A 19,380-nucleotide genomic window follows, 5' to 3' on the forward strand; every position below is an offset into this window, starting at 1 on the left:
GGCCGGGATCGAACCTGTGTCCACGGCGCCGTGAGGCAGCAGTGCTAACCACTGTGCCACCGTGCTGCCCTGGTTAAATTGACTCCGTTTGCCAATCTCAACAATGCCCCGACCAATGTAGCAGGGAGCATTTTCTCCCCCCACACCTTTGTCTAATTCAGAAAAGGCACTGTCTGGCCATGTTCCTCATGCCCGATAACAATTACGCCGACAACCAATGTAAGATCGTATCACAAGCTAAATGAAGCAATAGGGTGAGGGGACAATCGTTCCCAGACGCATTCTGCATGGCAATGTCTCAACCAATCAGAATCGACTTGGCAACCAATCAGCACCCTTTGTTTCATGGCGCACACACCCGTTGAAATTTGGCATCTGTCCTGATGGGTGGAAGGTGAAAAGTTTTGACGACATGTCTCTTTTTCAGAATAATCCTATAAATTGATAATCAGATTAAGTTGGGAAAAAAGGGTTTACCACACTGCAACATAACGTAACACTGCTTAGAGAGACTCACTGTTGGTCTGGGCAAAGTAACAAATTAAGGCACTATTTACATGACAGGTTAAGCATCAGGAATCAGGCCTTTGATCACACAAATTGACACCTTTCTTTCCTCTTGCCGATACTGGCCCTAAGCAGACACACGCCTGGTACAATGAAGAGCGTTGTGTGGCTTGCACAGGAAGTCCCCGCAGCACCATCTGCACCCAGAGAACTGACATCAATCGGAGTCAGGATGTGGAGATGCCGGCGTTGGACTGGGGTGGGCACGGTAAGAAGTCTGACAACCCCAGGTTAAAGTCCAACAGGTTTGTTTCGATTCACTAGCTTTCGGAGCGCTGCTCCTTCCTCAGGTGAATGAAGAGGCAGTTTCCAGAAACATATATATCGACAAAGTCAATGATGCAAGACAATGCTTGGAATGCAAGTCTTTGCAGGTAATTAAGTCTTTACAGGTCTAGACGGAGCAACTGGAGAGGTAATCACAGGTTAAAGAGGTGTGAATTGTCTCAAGCCAGGACAGTTGGTAGGATTTCGCAAGCCCAGGCCAGATGGTGGGGGGTGAATGTAATGCGACATGACGCTGCGACAACGGATGAACGGACATCGCGCAACAATCGCCAGGCAGGAATTCCCCGCTGGGTCACTAACTGTGCGGAGTCTGCACATTCTCCCCGTGTGTGCGTGGGTTTCCTCCAGGTGCTCCAATTTCCTCCCACAGTCCAAAGACGTGCAGGTTAGGTGGATTGGCCGTGATAAATTGCCCTTAGTGTCCAAAAAGGTTAGGAGAGGTTATTGGGTTACGGGGATCGGGTGGACGTGAGGGCTTAAATGGGTCGGTGCAGACTTGATAGGTTGAATGGCCTCCTTCTGCACTGTATGTTTCTATGTTTACTGTGAATGTTCCCTTCCAGTCGGGTAACACTTCAGCAGTCAAGGGCATTCAGCCTCTGATCTCCGGGTAAGCGTTCTCCAAGGCGGCCTTCAGGACGCGTGACAACGCAGAATCGCCGAGCAGAAACTTATAGCCAAGTTCCGCACACGAGTGCGGCCTCAACCGGGACCTGGGATTCATGTCACATTACATTCATCCCCCACCATCTGGCCTGCGAAATCCTACCAACTGTCCCGGCTTGGTACAATTCACACCAGTGCTCCGAAAGCTAGTGATTGGAAACAAACCTGTTGGACTTTAACCTGGTGTTGTAAGACGTCTTACTATAAATCGGAGTGGTGGTGCTGTGCAGATGACTCTCTCACTGATTTATTTCCTGCACTGTCTGTGTCACCTTTTTATCACTTGTGTAGAATCTTCCAGCGCAGAAACAGAGCACTCGCTCCAAGCCGGTGCTTATGCTGCAAGACCAGTTCTCTCCCAGCCTACTTCATTGAGCCTATCACCCCTCTCTGGACGACACTCCCCTTGATCTGCCTGACTGTGTTCTCCTCCTGTTCCGCCAGCGGCGGTCCCTGGAGCCCCTCGCAGCCAGCCTCGCTGGTGGAAATGGCGGGCGCCACTTACCACAAGAAGGTTCTTGTCCCTCTCCAGTTCGCGCAGCTTGTTACCCAGTCGCTGGAGTTCCCGTTGATGTTGCTCCTCCTGTAACTTCCCAGAGGTTTGCATCCGCTCCTGGTCACGCGCTGCCTGCCGGTCCGTTTGACGGAGAGCGACAACTGTGTAAAACCGGAACAACGTAACAATTTACATCCCCTTTGTCGTTTCATCCATGGTGTCAATCTGCATCAATCGCTGGCCCTCTACCCACGTCCCCCTTACCCCCACAACTCCTATTTCCAGTTCTCTCTAGCTTTCACAATAGAATAATTATTGCCACAAGTAGTCTTACATTAACACTGCAATGAAGTTACTGTGAAAATCCCCTCGTCGCCACATTCCGGCGCCTGTTCGGGGACACAGAGGGAGAATTCAGAATGTCCAAATTACCTAACAAGCACGTCTTTCGGGACTTGTGGGAGGAAACCGGAGCGCCCGGAGGAAACCCACGCAGACACGGGGAGAACTCCGCACTGATAGTGGCCCAAGCGGGAATCGAATCCAGGAACCTGGAGCTGTGAAGTAACAGTGCTAACCGCTGTGCTACCTTGGTGCCCAAAGAGTCACCCTGACTCCACCAGTGAGCTCTCTCTCTCTCTCTCCACAGCTGCTGTCAGACCTGCTGAGATTGTCTAGCGTAGTGGGAGGCACGGTGGCCTAGTGGTTAGCACTACTGTCGCACAGCGCTGAGGTCCCAGGTTCGAATCCCGGCTCTGGGTCACTGTCCGTGTGGAGCTTGCACATTGTCCCCGTGTCTGCGTGGGTTTCGCCCCCACAACCCAAAAGATGTGCAGGCTAGGTGGATTGGCCACGCTGAATTGCCCCTTAATTGGAAAAAGAAATTGGGTACTCTAAATTTAAAAAAAGAGATTGTCCAGCGTTTTCTGTTCCTGTTTCAGATTCCAGCGTCCGCAGTCATTTCTTTTCAGCATGACACAGTGACACTGGCAGTAGGGGTTTAATCAAGAATAGTTTAACAAACCGTTCTCAAGCCCGCGTCGCTTTCTCACCCAGGTGAGGTCGCCCACCTCACCTGCCAAGCCGTTGGCACATTTCACATGGGTGTCGCGGAGGTTTTGTCAGCTATGTAGTGCAGGAGGTCAGAGGGGTACAAAGGGAGGGAAGAGGACAGACGGGAATCAGAGAGTGCCTGAGGGGAGTGGAGGTGGGCACACGAGGACAGAACAGGAGGGTGGACGGTATCACGGGGAGGGTATAGGGAGGCTGGAGGGGCAGAGGGTGCCACAAGGTTCAGAGGGTACTTCAGGAGGGCAGGGGGGTGTACAGGATGCCATGGGACAGCAGGGGTTATTATCTATAATCTATATAATAGAAGTGGAACAGTATCTATGGAGAGAAGCAGAGTTAATGTTAAACCATTCGGTAGAATGGTCATTTAGATCTGAAACGCTAACTCCCTTACTCTCCACAGACAATGCAGAAGGAGGCCATTCAGCCCATTGAGCCTGCACTGGCCCTTGGAAACAGCACCCGACTGGAGCACCACACCTCCACCTAGCCCCATAACCCAGCAACCCCACCTAACCTTTTTGGACACTTGTGGGAGGCAACCGGAGCACCCGGGTGAAACCCACACAGACACGGGGAGAAAGTGTAAACTCCACACAGACTGTGACCCGAGCCAGAATTGAACCCGTGTATCTGGAGCTGTGAGGCAACAGTGCTACCCACTGTGCCACCGTGCCGCCCTGCATTTTCTGCTTTTATTTCGGATTTCCAGCAGTCCTTTATTTTTATTTGAGAGGTTATGATAAACCAGGTTAAGTGAAGTGATGGAGCTACGAGCTTTATAAATATACTCCTGCAGCCTGCCCTGACTCAACTTCAGCTCGTCAGATGTTCAGAGGCTGGCTATCGGGAAGATACGGTTTTAGAAAATAGACAGAGGTCAAATCTATCGGTGCAGCACGGTAGCACAGTGGTTAGCACTGTGGCTTCACAGCGCCAGGGTAACAGGTTCGATTCCCGGCCTGGGTCACTGTGCGGAGTCTGCACGTTCTCCCCGTGTCTGCGTGGGTTTCCTCCGGGTGCTCCGGTTTCCTCCTACAAGTCCCGAAAGACTTGGTGAATTGGACATTCTGAATTCTCCCTCTGTGACCCGAACAGGCGTTGGAGTGTGGCGACTAGGGGCTTTTTACAGTAACGTCATTGCAATGTTAATGTAAGCCTACTTGTGACAATAAAGATTATTATTTATTAAAATCTGGCAGGTTTATTTGGTGCTTGCTACCGAGGGCTCCAGCAGCTGAATAAACCAAGTTTAAAAACAGCCCAGAGTGTACACATCTGACGACTGACGACCTGATTCTGCATCAAACTGGTTTATTTCAGCCCAGGCAACATTACTTCAACCAGAATAACTGCAAGAATAACTTGCTTCAATGTTTTACACAGAAACAATCCAGCAAGATTCATCAAGACAGAAAAACGCCAGTGAGTCACGGAAGGAAATATTGCGGCTGACAAAATTGTTTCATTTATTCTTTTGTGGGTGTTGCTGGGGAGGCCAGACTTTGTTGCTGCATTTTGGACAGGGACTGCTTCAGTATCAGAGGAGTCGCAAAAGGGGCTGTTTAGCACAGGGCTAAATCGCTGGCTTTGAAAGCAGACCCAGGCAGGCCAGCAGCACGGTTCGATTCCTGTATCAGCCTCCCCGAACAGGCGCCGGAATGTGGCGACTAGGGGCTTTTCACAGTAACTTCATTTGAAGCCTACTTGTGACAATAAGCGATTTTCATTTTCATTCATTCGTTTCACATTGTGCCAGTTATCTGCAAACCCCCCCCCCCCAACTTCTGACCTTATGATGTAAGGGAGGTCAGGGTTTACAAAAGTTGGCAAGAGGGCCTTTTCCCTCAAGCCGGGGCGACATCCCACTCCCCTCCTCCCCCACGTCCCACCCCACCCCACCCCACTCACCGGCCTTAGTGTGTTCCCGCCTGGCCACGTTGAGTTGTTTCTCCATTTCGGACAGTTGCTCCGTCATGCGCTTCTCCACCTCCGCCACCTTCTCACGAAGAGCTGCAATAACCAGCATGGACCACATGAGAAGGAAAGCACCCCCCCTGAATATAGGAATATAGGAGCTAACCCTAACCCTAACCCTAACCCCCCCCCGCTTTATAAAAATGGCTTCTTTCAAGAGATGTCGCTCTAAAGGCCAGCATTTGTTGTTGGTCCGAGTGTCTCTCTCGGCCAGTTCTGAGGGGGCAGTAAAGAGTCAACCACATGGTTGTGGGCCCAAAGGGATTAAGTAGGCCAGACCAGGTCAGGACGGCAGATTTCTTTCCCTAAAGGACAAAGTGGGTTTTTAACGACAATTGGTCACGATTACTGAGACCAGCTTTATATTCCAGATTTTATTAATTGAAGTTAAATTCCTCCAGCTAACTAGGTGGGATTTATGCTTGAGGCAAATATAAAGATTTTTTTCAGAACAGGAGAGCATTTAATCGTCGCCCCTTGCCATTCCCATCGCTGAATCGCCCACTATCTCCATCCTGGGGGTTACCATTGACCAGCAATTGAATTGGACCCAGCCATATAAATACTGTGGCTACCAGGGCAGGTCAGAGGCTGGGAATCCTGCAGGGAGTAACTCACCTCCTGACCCCCTCAAAGCCTGTCCACCCTCTACACGGCACAAGTCAGGAGTGTGATGGAAAACTCTCCACTTGCCTGGATGAGCTCAGCTCCAACAACACTGAAGAAGCTCGACACCATCTAGGACAAAGCAGCCCCGCTTGATTGGCGTCCCTTCCACAAACATTCACTCCCCCCCCCTCCGATGGACAGTGTCAGCCGTGTGCACCATCGACAAAATTCACTGTAGGAACTCACCGAGGTTCCTCAGGCAGCACCTTCCAGACCCACGGCCACCACCATCTAGAAGGACAAGAGCAGCAGATACCTGGGATCACCCCCACCTGGAGGTTCCCCTCCAAGTGACTCCCCATCCCGACTGGGAAATATATCGGCCGTTCCTTCAGTGTCGCCGGGTCCAAATCCTGGAGCTCCCTCCCTAACAGCACAGTGGGTGTATCTACACTTCAGGGACTGCAGCGGCTTCAAGACGGCAGCTCAGCACCACCTTGTCAAGGGGCAATTAGGGATGGACAATAAATGCTGGTCTAGCCAGCGACCCCACATCCTGTAAAATTAATTTTACCAACATTTTGGGAAAAATAAATGTCGGTTTAAAGAACGGAGAGAGAGAGGAAAGGAGGAAGAGTTTTAGAGAAGAAAGAACAGCTGCCACTGGAAGAATGGATGGAAGAGGGGGATGCACAAGGGAGCAGATTTGAAAGAATACAAAGAGCACGGAGGGTTGTAGGGCTGGGGATGGTTAGAGTGAGAGAGGGAGGGGCGAAGCCATGGAGAGATTTGAAATTAATAAGAGTGTTACCAGGCCAGACAACGTAGGGTTCAGGGCGTGTTGAGTGAATGGTGCGAGTTAGGAAATGGGTGGCAGCTGAGCTTTCGTTAGGCAGCGTTGGGGGAATGGGAGCTCCATGATTGAGCTATGCCTTCATCAGCGAGATATTGCTCCTCACAGGCCGAACGGCCGGGGGAGACTCGCCTTGTTCGTATTTCTCCTGTTGCCGGCAGAGATCCAGCCGCAGGCTCTGTGCAGCCTCCTGACTGTCTGTCAGCTGTTTCTGAGCCTCTCCCAGTTGCTCAGTCAGTCTCCGCAGGCACTGGGACTTCTCCTCCAAGGCGCCCTCCAACTGCCCCATCACCACCAGGCGATCCTTCAAATCGGCGTCAACTAAAACGGAATGGGGAAAAGGAAAGCAATAAAAGCCAATTCGCCCCAAGAACATCTCAGATTCGCCTGAACATAAGTTTGCATTTGTTTAGCACCTTTGATACAAGAGAACAACGTGGGGTGGTTCACGGGGGTGGCATCGGACAAACGTCCGCCAGCAAGACGTTGCAGAATACACCAGCAACCTGGTCAAGGAAGCAGGTTTTGAGAAGTTTCTTTGAAGGGGAGAGGTGGGCGAGTTTAGGGATTAGGGCTGCACGCAGTGGAAGTTACAATCAGGGAATGTGGCGTAGGCCAGGATTGGTGTGGGGGGCGCAGACATCATGGGTTTTCAGGACAGGAGAGGGCATTTCTCCATTGCCTCCGCATCCCTCCGAATGAAAATATGTGGGCACCACCCATCCCGCCCCCAACACGCCCCCCCCCGCCCCCCCGCTATCCCTGTAACCCCACCTAATCTGCACATCCCTGGACACGAAGGGTATTGCCAATCCACCTAACCTGCACATCTTTGGACTGTGGGAGGAAACCGGAGCACCCGGAGGAAACCCACGCAGACATGGGGAGAACGTGCAGACTCCGCACAGTCACTTGAGGCCGGAATCGAACCCGGGTCTCTGACACTGTGAGGCAGCCGTGCTAACCACTGTGCAGCCCCACATTAAAACATTTCTCTCTATCCCTATTCTTTATTTATAATAAATAACATGCAATATATAAAATGAAAATGTATACTGTAGTTAACTTCAAACACAGTGCTCTTCCTGTGTGAGATAGACAGAGAAGCAATGAGACCTGTCAAGCAGTACAGTTCCATGAAATTATAGTTGGAGGACTTTAGCGTTCAGGCTAAGCATCACCTCCACAAAAGCATTTCACAAAGCTCAATGGTTAGAGGTGGTGAGGCAGAAGAAGCTGGGCTCACCGTCTGGGGGGAGCTGGGCTCACCGTCTGGGGGGAGCTGGGCTCACCGTCTGGGGGGAGCTGGGCTCACCGTCTGGGGGGAGCTGGGCTCACCGTCTGGGGGAGCTGGGCTCACCGTCTGGGGGGAGCTGGGCTCACCGTCTGGGGGGAGCTGGGCTCACCGTCTGGGGGGAGCCGGGCTCACCGTCTGGGGGGAGCCGGGCTCACCGTCTGGGGGGAGCCGGGCTCACCGTCTGGGGGGAGCTGGGCTCACCGTCTGGGGGGAGCTGGGCTCACCGTCTGGGGGGAGCTGGGCTCACCGTCTGGGGGGAGCTGGGCTCACCGTCTGGGGATGGATAAGTGCATTTCCATTTTCTCCAACACAGGATGGAGAGACAGATCGAATGCCGGCTAGGTAAACCACACAGCAATCACAGGGCATTGTCGATTCGTCAGGATGTGAATGGCAATGGCTGCTTGAGGCAAAACAATCTGCTGTCCTCAGAGCTCTGTGAAACGTGATCTCTCTCTCTTTGTCCTTTAGGCCCATCTGCCTGCTGCTTCTGGCTTCCTCCTAGTCTTCTGTAACCTGCTGGGCCTCTGGTTAAGGTTTTCGTGATCGCGAACACGCCCATTAACCACACGGGGCCACGCTCGGAAATATAATTAGAAATCACAGCCCTATGTCTGTGCTGGTTCTCAAGCTGTTCCTCCACCTCCTGTAGCCTGGCACATTCTTCCTTTACAGATAATGATCCCATTCCCTCGGAAACCCTCGACTGAACCTGCCTGCGACACCTCTCAGGCAGAACATTCCAGACGCTGACCATAGAATCCCTACAGTGCAGGAGGATGTCCATTCGGCCATCGAGATTGCACCGACCCTCCGAAAGAGCACCCTACCCATGTCCTCTCCCCCGGTCCACCCCGCACATCTTTGGACACTAAGGGAAATACTTCCAGATTTCCTCTGCGCATTGTGTGAAAAAACGCAACCTCACATCACCCCGCAACGGCACAGCTCCAGTTTTAAGATTATGCCTCCCTGTTCTGGACTCTCCCACCAAAGCAACAATTTTCTCTTCACCCCACTCTCTCAATGCCTTTAATCGTCTTGTTACAATCCCTGGCCAGACACCGGGACATTTAGGGGCGATCCGGTTAGGGACCAATAATGCTTTGTTTATAGAAGATAACGGTTGAGATTCAAGACGGTTGTGTTTGGAATAAAACCACAAGATTCTGTCGGTTTCGAGCACACAAAAACAACTTTTACAAGTTCGGAAAGATAAAACAATTTGCAATACGTATCTTATACTCTAACATTCAGGGCAATTGTGAGGTTCGTGAGAAGTAACAGATGCACTGTGGTCGGACTCACCACACTATAGAGTAAACATGAGGCAGCACGGTGGAGCAGTGGTTACCACAGCTGCCTCAGGGCACCGAGGACCCGGGTTCGATCCCGGATCACTGTCCGTCTGGAGTTTACACATTCTCCCCGTGTCTGCGTGGGTCTCACCCCCACAACCCAAAGATGTGCAGGGTAGGTGGATTGGACAAGCTAAATTGCCCCTTAATTGAAAACAAAATTTAAAAACCTATAGAATAAATGACAAGTGCAACCAAAAAAGATTCCATGGATTTTCCAACAAACCACCCAGACGTCAATCCCACCAACACCAATCTCACTCAAACTTTGTCTTTCTCACAAGGGTTCGCAATGTCAGCCTTTGAAGATCCCGCCTTGAAATTCACTCCTTTTAAAAAAAAATTTAGAGTTCCCAATTAATTTTTTCCAATTAAAGGGGCAAATTAGCTCGGCCAATCCACCTACGATGTGAAACCCACCCAAACACGGGGAGAACGTGCAAACTCCACACGGACAGTGACCCAGAGCTGGGATCGAACCTGGGACCTCGGCGCCGTGCTAACCCACTGCGCCACCGTGCTGCCTTCGAAATTCAATCTTAACGGCGTTCCCACTCAGACAGCTTCAACAATGGCCCACCCCCCTCACAGGGTTTCAATCTCACCTTCCGAGATTCCTTCCTTCCTCCTGGATCCCCGAGTGCACTCGGCACTAGCTTACAAGCAGACTTTCCGATCCATGGCCGTGCCAGGCGGAACACCATGCCAAAGGAATACCTTTGCCCCAACAGCCCCTTGGTTTAAAGTGTGCTGCCCACAGCTCTTTCCTCAAGTTGCAGACGGCTTCCCCGCTTTCTTTTACTTAACTGCGCCCCGTTACTGTCCCCTTTTTGTCTTTATGACACTTGTTGGCTGGCAGACTGTCTCAAACTGACAGCCCCAGGGAGAGCTGTTCACAGACACTTGAACTGATCTGGTGACCTATCAAAACACTTCCAGAGGATCTCACCCTTGTTACTAGGCAGGAACTAATATAACAAGCTTTGGAACACCCTACACATAAACGTTACACGGGCTGCTAGCACCCCGAGACGCAAAGATCAATGGAGCCTTAAACACGGCAATTAGATCACCCCCTTAATCTTCAATACTTGAAGGGTACAAGCAGTGTCTCAACAAGGTTTAATTGGTGCCTTTGTATTGGTGCCTGTGATAATGGCAAACATTCACACTATTTGTCCACAATTACTGGTTGTCTGACTCGAAGCGTTAGGGGGCCATTGGGTAGGTCTTCCGGAGGTTGGCACAGTACCTACATTTTAACCTGGCGTCAGCAACCTTCTTCTCGATAAGCTGGGAGTTCCGCTTCAACTCTGCCGCCAGCTGGTCTCGCTCCCCATTCAGCAGCTCGAGCTCCTTCTCGAGGTCCTTGTGCGAGCGCCTGCGGGAGGAGAACAGGAGAGCCATTGAGGGCGAGTGGCTTGCGGCTGTTGGGTTCAACCCTCCATGGTATGCGTGGCCCCAGCAGCGAACGCGCAAAAGGACATACCGGGGGGGTGGAGGGGCCCCCAGAAAACACCACTGCCCCCCCTCCCCACCCACCCCATCGAAAGGGAGCGCAGCGTCGGCACAAAACTGACCTGCTGATATCAGATGCTGCCTCTCTGCTCTCCTCCTGTAGCTGCAGCCGGACTAGTGCGTCCTTCCGAGCGACTAACCCTGGACAAAGCGAGACAGAAAGCGTTAACAAATCGTACCCGCACGCGGTGGTAGCTTCCCCTGTTGCTAGCGTCCTCCCGCACCGTCCCCTGGACCCGAACATTCTGTTTTTGGCGCGAATATCAACCGGTGCGACTTTGAAAGCCTGGAGGCCAGCCAGAGGGTCGCGGCGTCTTGCATCACCAAGAACACCAGGTTAATCCCAGAGTTGAGGGGATTAGATTATGACGAGAGGTTGAGTAGACTTGGACTGTACTCATTGGAGTTTAGAAGGATGCGGGGGGATCTTATTGAAACATATAAAATTATGAAGGGAATAGGTTGGATAGATGCGGGCAGGTTGTTTCCACTGGTCGGGGAAAGCAGAACTAGGGGGCATAGCCTCAAAATAAGGGGAAGTAGATTTAGGACTGAGCTTACGAGGAACTTCTTCACCCAAAGGGTTGTGAATCTATGGGATTCCTTGCCCAGTGAAGCAGTTGAGGCTCCTTCATTAAATGTTTTTAAGATAAAGATAGATAGTTTTTTGAGGAATAAAGGGTTATGGTGTTCGGGCCGGAAAGTGGAGCTGAGTCCACAAAAGATCAGCCATGATCTCATTGAATGGCGGAGCAGGCTCGAGGGGCCAGATGGCCAATCCTGCTCCTAGTTCTTATGTTGTGGATCTGTGGGCCCAACTGGGGAGCAGCCGAATAACGGACGAGAAAGTTCCAGGCCTCAACTGGAGGTCATGGCAGCAAAGGTTCTTTAGTCATGTGAGGATGAGGAGAGGCAGTCAGCCCCTCACCCCCCCTGCTCATCATTGCTGTCCAATGACCTCGACTGGAAAGTGCCTTAGGATAGTTAGCGAAGGAGGATAGAGTTGCACTCAATAAGAAACTCTCCCGATACACGATGCCCACATGTATTGTGAGCAGTTTTGGGCCCCGTATCAAAGGAAGGATGTGCTGGCCTTGGAAAGGGTCCAGAGGAGGTTCACAAGAATGGTCCCTGGAATGAACAGCTTGTCGTATGAGGAACGGTTGAGGACTCTGGCTCTGAACTCGTTGGAGTTTAGAAGGATGAGGGGAGATCTTATTGAAACTTACAGGATACTGCGAGGCCTGGATAGAATGGGCGTGGAGAGGATGTTTCCACTTGCAGGAAAAACTAGAAGCAGAGGACACAATCCCAGACTAAAGGGACGGTCTTTTAAAACAGAGATGAGGAGGAATTTCTTCAGCCAGGGGGTGGCGAATCTGTGGAACTCTTTGCCGCAGAAGGCTGTGGAGGCCAAATCACTGAGTGTCTTGAAGAGAGAGATAGATAGGTTATTGATCAATAAGGGGATCAGGGGTTACGGAGAGAAGGCAGGAGAATGGGGCTGAGAAAAATATCAGCCATGATTGAATGGCGGAGCAGCCTTGATGGGCCGAGTGGCCTAATTCTGCTCCCAAGTCTTATGGTCTTAACAGAGGTCGAGTGCCAGGAAATCCAGGCAGTCTGGGTTAATTGAACTGATAAAGGTGGCTCACCGTGTATAGTGTCAATCCGCTTGTTGGCGAAAGTCACCCTCTGTCCCAGGTTCACCAAACGGCACAAAGCCTTCCTCAGTTCCGCCTCTTGGTCCAAGAACTTCTGGTAAAAACTAAGGAAGGCAATGAGAGGAAGTGCGTTTGAACTGACCGATTGTGTAAGTGCGCCAATGAGCCGTTCGCACCCGACATTCCCAGATTCCAGCCATAACGGGCCTTAATCTGAACGGTGGAGGGTTGGTGCCCAGCACCCAGGAAACACAGAGCGTAAGCGCACTGGGCGAGGAGAGACTGATGCACTGCCTTGACGGTGCGTGCTTTTCTAAAATTCTTTCAGGGGATTGGGCATCGCTGGCAAGGGTAGCAGTTGTTGCCCATCCCTAATTGCCCTTGAACCGAGTGGCTTGCTAGGCCTTTTCAGGGGGCAGTTCAGAGTCGCCCACATTGTTGTGGGTCTGGAGTCACGTGTAGGCCAGACCAGGTAAGAACGGCAGATTTCCTTCCCGAAAGGACATTAGTGAACCAGATAGGTTTCTACAACAATCGATGATAGTTTCTGGGTGTTGGGTGAATTGGACATTCTGAATTCTCCCTCTGTGTACCCGAACAGGCGCCGGAATGTAGCGACGAGGGGATTTTCACAGTCACTGCAAATGGAAGCCTACTTGTGACACGAATAAACATTATTATCACCGAGACTAGATTTATAATCCAGATTTATTCCCGGAATTTAAATTCTACCAGCTCCTGGGGTGGGATTTGAGCCTGGGCCTCTTGGTGATGGGTCCAGTGGCAATACCACTACACCACCAAGTGTAACAGTTGTACACATTCTCCCAATGTCTGCATGGGTTTCACCCCCATAACCCAAAGATGTGCAGGCTAGGTGGATTGGCCACGTTAAATTGCCCCTTAATTGGAAAAAAAAAATAATTGGGTACTCTAAATTTTTTTTTTTTATAAAGTGTAACATTTGTAGGAGGAGATACCAAGGGGAATTAATACCAGTCGAGCAGGTTACCTCCACCCCACCAACTTTAAAACCACTTATGTTGATATTGCACCTTTAAGGTTGGTGACACAGTGGTTAGCATTCCTGCTTCACAGCGCCAGGGACCTGTGGTGGCACAGTGCCAGTGGTTAGCATTGCTTTTTTAAAATACATTTAGAGTACCCAATTCACTTTTTCCAATTAAGGAGCAATTTAGCGGGGCCAATCCACCGTCCCTGCACATCTTTGGGTTGTGGGGGCGAGACCCACGCAGACACGGGGAGAATGTGCAAACTCCACACGGACAGTGACCCAGAGCCGGGATCGAACCTGGGACCGTGGCACCGTGAGTGCTAACCACTGCGCCACCGTGCTGCCCAGTGGTTAGCACTGCTGCCTCACAGCTCCAGGGACCCGGGTTCAATTCCGGCCTCGAGTGACTGTCTGTGTGGAGTTTGCACGTTCTCCCCCGTGTCTGCGTGGGTTTCCTCCGGGTGCTCCGGTTTCCTCCCACAATCCAAAGATGTGTAAGTTAGGTGGATTGGCCATGATAAATTGCCCCTTAGTATACAATTTTGTGCAGGTTAGGTGGGGTTATGAGGATGGGGCAGAGGAGTGGGCCTGGGTAAGCTGCTCTACCAGAGGGCAGTGCAGATCCGATGGACCGAATGCCCTCCTTCCGCACTGTAGAGATTCTACGGATTTTAGTAAAGGTCCCGAGGTGCTTCAGAGGCATTATATTCCAAAATGTGGGCACCAAGCCTGGTAAGGTTATATTAAGATAGCTTGTTGAAAACTTAATCAGAAGGTTGGTTTTAAGGAAAGACATAAAGAGAGGTAGAGAGGTGTCAGGAGGATATACCAGAGCTTTGGGAAGTTGAAACATGGCCACCAATGGTGGAATGATTAAAATCAGAAACGCATGGACAGCATGGTGGCAGTGTTTAGCACTGCAGCCTCACGGTGCCGTGGTCCCAGGTTCGATCCCGGCTCTGGGTCACTGTCCGTGTGGAGTTTGCACATTCTCCCCGTGTCTGCGTGGGTTTCGCCCCCACAACCCAAAGATGTGCAGGGTAGGTGGATTGGCCACACTAAATTGCCCCTTAATTGTTAAAAATGAATTGGGTACTGTAAATTTATATTTTAAAACTAGTCAGAAGCGCACAAGGTGCCAGCCTTTGAGGAGCGCAGATATCATAGAGTCAGAGAGTTTTACAGCACAGAAACAGGCCCTTCAGCCCAACATTCTGTGCCGGCCTTGGGGGACCTGTTTGTGGACGGGAGGTTCGCGAGCCTGGGTGAGCTGGAGGAGAAGTACGGGCTCCCCCCGGGGAACACCTTCAGGTACTTACAGGTAAGGGCGTTTGCCAGGCGGCAGGTGGTGGAATTCCCGCGGCTACGGCCACACACAGTACAGGACAGGGTGCTCTCGGGGGGGGTGGGTGGGAGTGGGGAAGATCTCGGAAACTTACCAGGTGATGCAGGAGGAGGAGGAGGCCTCGGTGGTGGAGGTAAAAGATAAGTGGGAGCAGGAGTTGGGAGAGGAGATTGAGGAAGGGACGTGGGCAGATGCTCTGGGGAGGGTGAACTCTTCCTCTTCGTGCGCGAGGCTCAGCCTCATACAGTTTAAGGTGCTGCACAGGGCACACATGACGGGGAGAAGGATGAGCCGTTTTTTTGGGGGTGAGGATAGGTGTGTTAGGTGCTCAGGGAGCCCAGCAAACCACACCCATATGTTCTGGGCATGCCCAGCGCTGGCAGAATTTTGGAAGGGCGTAGCGAGGACGGTGTCGAGGGTGGTAGGATCCAGGGTCAAACCGGGCTGGGGGCTCGCAATATTTGGGGTGGCAGAGGAGCCGGGAGTGCAGGAGGCGAAAGAGGCCGGTATTCTGGCCTTTGTGTCCCTGGTAGCCCGGCGAAGGATTCTCCTTCAGTGGAAGGATGCGAGGCCCCCAAGCGTGGATTCCTGGATCAACGATATGGCGGGGTTCATTAAATTGGAGAGGGTGAAATTCGCCTTGAGAGGGTCGGTACAAGGGTTCTTTATGTGACAGCAACCGTTCATAGATTTCTGGCAGAACGATAGACATTGGTCAATGGCAGCAGCAACTCGGCGGGTGGGGGGGGGGTTTACTTTATTACTGTTTTTGTTATTTACACTGGAGGGTCTGAAGGGGTGTATATATCTGTTGTGTTAAGTCAGGGTGTTAATGTTAATTTATTATTTATGTACAGGGGGGAGGGGGGTATGGAGGGTTGCTTTTCTGGACTGTGTTTTGTACTTAACCCTGTTGGGTTCTTTTTTTCTTCTCATTTTGTGATTGATGTTTTATGAAAACCTTTAATAAAATTTTTTTAAAAATTTTTTAAAGTCTGTGCCGGCCATTCAGCACCTATCCATTCTAATCCCATTTTCCAGCACTTGCTCCGTAGCCTTGTTCGCTACGGAGTTTCAAATGCTCATCTAAATGCTTCTTAAATGTTGTGAGGATTCCCGTCTCTACCACCCTCTCCAGTGCAATCATAATCCGTCCTATAGTGTGGCGACGAGGACTGCACAGGGTACTCTAGCTGTGACCTAACCAGCGTTTTGTACAGCTCCATCATAACCTCCCTGCTCTTATATTCTGTCCCTCTGCTAATAAAGGCAAGTACCCCATATGCCTTTTTAGCCACCTTATCTACCTGTCCACACAGAGGGTGGTGAGCATCTGGAACGGGCTGCCAGAGGAAGTGGTAGAGGCGGGTACAATTTTGTCCTTTAAAAAGCAGTTAGACAGTTACATGGGCAGGGGGGTATAGAGGGATATGGGCCAACGAGGGTAAGTGGGACTAGCTTAGTGATAGAAACTGGGCGGCATGGACCAGCTGGGCCAAAGGGCCTGCTTCCATCCTGTAAACGTCAATGACTCTACGATATCTTCAGGGATCTATGGATTGCACCCCAAAGTCCCTCTGGTCCTCTGTCCATCCGAGCATACTACCGTTCATCATGTATTCCTTTGCCTTGATAGTTCTTCCAAAATACAGACACATTTCAGGGTTCAATCCCATTTTCCACTGTTCTGCCTATCTGACCAGCCCATCTATATCATCCTGTAAGGCTTTCCTCCTCACTATTTACCACATCACGGAGCTCGGGCAGATTACAGAGACCGGGAGGGTGATGCCATAGAGGTAACCGAGAACATGGATGAGAATTTTTAAATCGCGGTGTTGCTGGAACCAGTGTAGGTCAGTGAACACGGGGCTGATATGGGTCGAGGGGTCTGTGCGCGTTAGGACACAGTCGGCAGAGATCTGGAGGGTCTCAGGTTTCCTGAGGGTTGAATGTGGGTGCCCGGCCAGTTGTGGGCTGGGATAGTCAGGCAACTGCCTGGCTGAGGGTTTCAGCTGCGGGTGAGCTTAGACAGGAGCGAAATCTGGTGATGCATTAGGGTGGAAGGAGGTGGGCCCAGCTACGGCACAGGTATGGGCCAATAGGGCAGCACGGTGGCACAAGTGGCTAGCACTGTGGCTTCACAGCGCCAGGGTCACAGGTTCGATTCCCCGCTGGGTCACTGTCTGTGCGGAGTCTGCACGTTCTCCCCGTGTCTGCGTGCGTTTCCTCCGGGTGCTCCGGTTTCCTCCCACAGTCCAAAGACGTGCAGGCTAGGTGGATTGGCCATGATAAATTGTCCTTAGTGACCAAAAAGGTTAGGAGGGGTTATTGAGTTACGGGGATAGGGTGGAAGTGAGGGCTTAAGTGGGTCGGTGCAGTTTCGATGGGCCGAATGGCCTCCTTCTGCACTTATGTTCTATGTTCTTATGTGTGCCGAGGAGTTCATCCCACCAACCAATCAACCAACGCCCCAATCTTTGCACTACAGTACTGGATCAGGGGGAGGGGTAAGGGACGTACAAAATACTGCATCCAAGCACCGACTCGCGAGTCCGCTAATCAGTTTTCCAATGTGTCCTCCTTCTACCTGCTCACCACCTCCTTGAAGCTGCGCAAAGTATTCTCAGCTCGGTCTAACTGCCCCCGAAACCTCACGGCATCATTCTGAGCACCGGATAATTCCTCCTGGAGAGTCTGGATGGGAAAATAGAATCGTTGTAGACATTGGAGAGAAGGAGAGAGAGACAGAGAGAGAGAGAGAGAAAGAAAAGAGAGTGCGAAAGAGAGACTGAGAGAGCAGGAGAGATAGAGAGGGAGAGAAAAAGAAAATAAAGTGGGAGAGAGAGAGCGAGAGAAAGAGAGAAGAGAGAGAAAGTAAATAGGGTGAAGGAGCGAGAGGGAGAGAAGAGGAAGAAACAGAGGGAGAGGGAGAGAAAGAGGGAGAGAAAGAGAGGGAGAGAGGGACAGAGAGAGAGAGAGAGAGAGAGAGAGAGAGAGAGAGAAAGAGAGAAAGAGAGAGAGAGAAAGAGAGAGAGAAAAAGAGAAAACATGGGCAGCACAGTAGCACAAGTGGATAGCACGGTGGCTTCACAGCTCCAGGGTCCCGGGTTCGATTCCCTGCTGGGTCACAGTCTGTGCGGAGTCTGCACGTTCTCCCCGTGTGTGCGTGGGTTTCCTCCGGTTTCCTCCCACAGTCCAAAGACGTGCAGGTGAGGTGGATTGGCCGTGATAAATTGCCCTTAGTGACCAAAATGGTTAGGAGGGGTTATTGGGTTACGGAGATACGGTGGAAGTGAGGGCTTAAGTGGGTCGGGGCAGACTCGATGGGCCGAATGGCCTCCTTCTGCACTGTATGTTCTATGTAAAGGGAGGGAGGAAAAGAAAGAGAGACTGACAGAGACAGGGAGAAAGAGGAAGAGAGAGAGAGAGAATAAAATAAAGACACACACACACAACCCCGCCAGTTGATTCCTCACCTGATTTTGAACTCGCTCCATGTTCTTCTCTGCGGTCCTGTCTTCTAAGCTGTGTAACAGCACCGCGTGTTCCTGACCCTTCACCCTGATCTCCTCCTCCAGGTTTGCAATCTGTACCAGTTCAAAATGTTTCAGCTTCGTGAAGGTTTCACAGTCAAAAAAATACATCTTCACAGATAGCACGAACAAGGCGACAAAGCAGATAGATAACCAGCCTCATCAAGGACACGTTCCGCCTCTGCGTGACTTGCCAACGTTATTTTTGAAACAGCGCGGCATTAGCAGTGACCTCCTTTGCTGTTTTCAAGATTTCATAGAGATTTGGCGACCGATATGGTCGATTTATTCACACTGTGAAAATAACAGTGGAATACGATAGACAAATTAGGATTGGGGAGAAGGGGAAAAAAGTTGGGCAGAACGTTTTTGTCCCCCCCCAAAAAATGAAATATGCCATCAGGGAAAGTGAGTGGGCAAATCATACAGTCAGGAACCAAAGACATCTCATTCTCAGGCTCCACAGAGCAACCAGATAGTTTGGGTTGGGGTCGATCTACGAAAAAGGAAACAGAGCCCTGATTTGGGCTTTTCGTTTTTGGGAAAGGTTAGCAGAATTAAACCACTGTGCCTCAATCCAGTACGTACCTTGACCTGGAGCTGGTTCATTTCGTTGGCGTGATTGATTTCCTGCGATTTCAGCTGTACCAGCAGGGCGAACACCTTCTCCCGCCAGCGAGTCAACAATGGCGGTCTCTTCCCACTCTCCCCATCTCGGGAATCAGGATTGGGCTGGCAACACAAGACAGAAGAATTTGGATTTGGGTTTATTGTCAGGTGTACCGAGGTACAGTGAAAGGTATTGTTCTGCGTACAGTCCAGACAGATCGCTCCATACATGAAAAACATCGGACATTCGATAAATACACAATGTAAGTATACCGGCATCGGGTGAAGCATACAGGGGTGTAGTATTTATCAGTTCAGGGTCACTGAGGAGTCTGGTAACAGCGGGGAAGAAGCTGTTTTTGAATCTGTTAGTGCGCGTTCTCAGACTTTTGTATCTCCTGCTCTATGGAAGAGAGAATAATCCGGGTGGGAGGGGTCATTGATTATGCTGCCCGCTTTCCCCAGGCAGCGGGAGGTGTAGACGGAGTCAATGGATGGGAGGCAGGTTTGT

General features: G+C 51.1%; 1 protein-coding gene across 1 annotated transcript in view; it reads right to left on the bottom strand.

The window, feature by feature from the left end:
- cchcr1 (coiled-coil alpha-helical rod protein 1) overlaps nt 1-19,380 on the bottom strand; it is a 47,614-nt gene that overhangs the window by 8,452 nt on the left and 19,782 nt on the right. Inside the window, exons 7-15 of the mRNA XM_072475720.1 lie at nt 18,849-18,992; nt 18,204-18,314; nt 17,315-17,421; nt 12,356-12,468; nt 10,763-10,841; nt 10,439-10,563; nt 6,660-6,848; nt 5,000-5,101; nt 2,027-2,178 (exon numbers count right to left, since the gene is read on the bottom strand). Of these exons, the coding sequence (XP_072331821.1) occupies nt 2,027-2,178; nt 5,000-5,101; nt 6,660-6,848; nt 10,439-10,563; nt 10,763-10,841; nt 12,356-12,468; nt 17,315-17,421; nt 18,204-18,314; nt 18,849-18,992 (1,122 nt within the window). The remainder of the gene's footprint in view (nt 1-2,026; nt 2,179-4,999; nt 5,102-6,659; nt 6,849-10,438; nt 10,564-10,762; nt 10,842-12,355; nt 12,469-17,314; nt 17,422-18,203; nt 18,315-18,848; nt 18,993-19,380) is intronic.

This window comes from Scyliorhinus torazame, chromosome 14, assembly GCF_047496885.1.
Source record: "Scyliorhinus torazame isolate Kashiwa2021f chromosome 14, sScyTor2.1, whole genome shotgun sequence".
Taxonomy (NCBI): domain Eukaryota; kingdom Metazoa; phylum Chordata; class Chondrichthyes; order Carcharhiniformes; family Scyliorhinidae; genus Scyliorhinus; species Scyliorhinus torazame.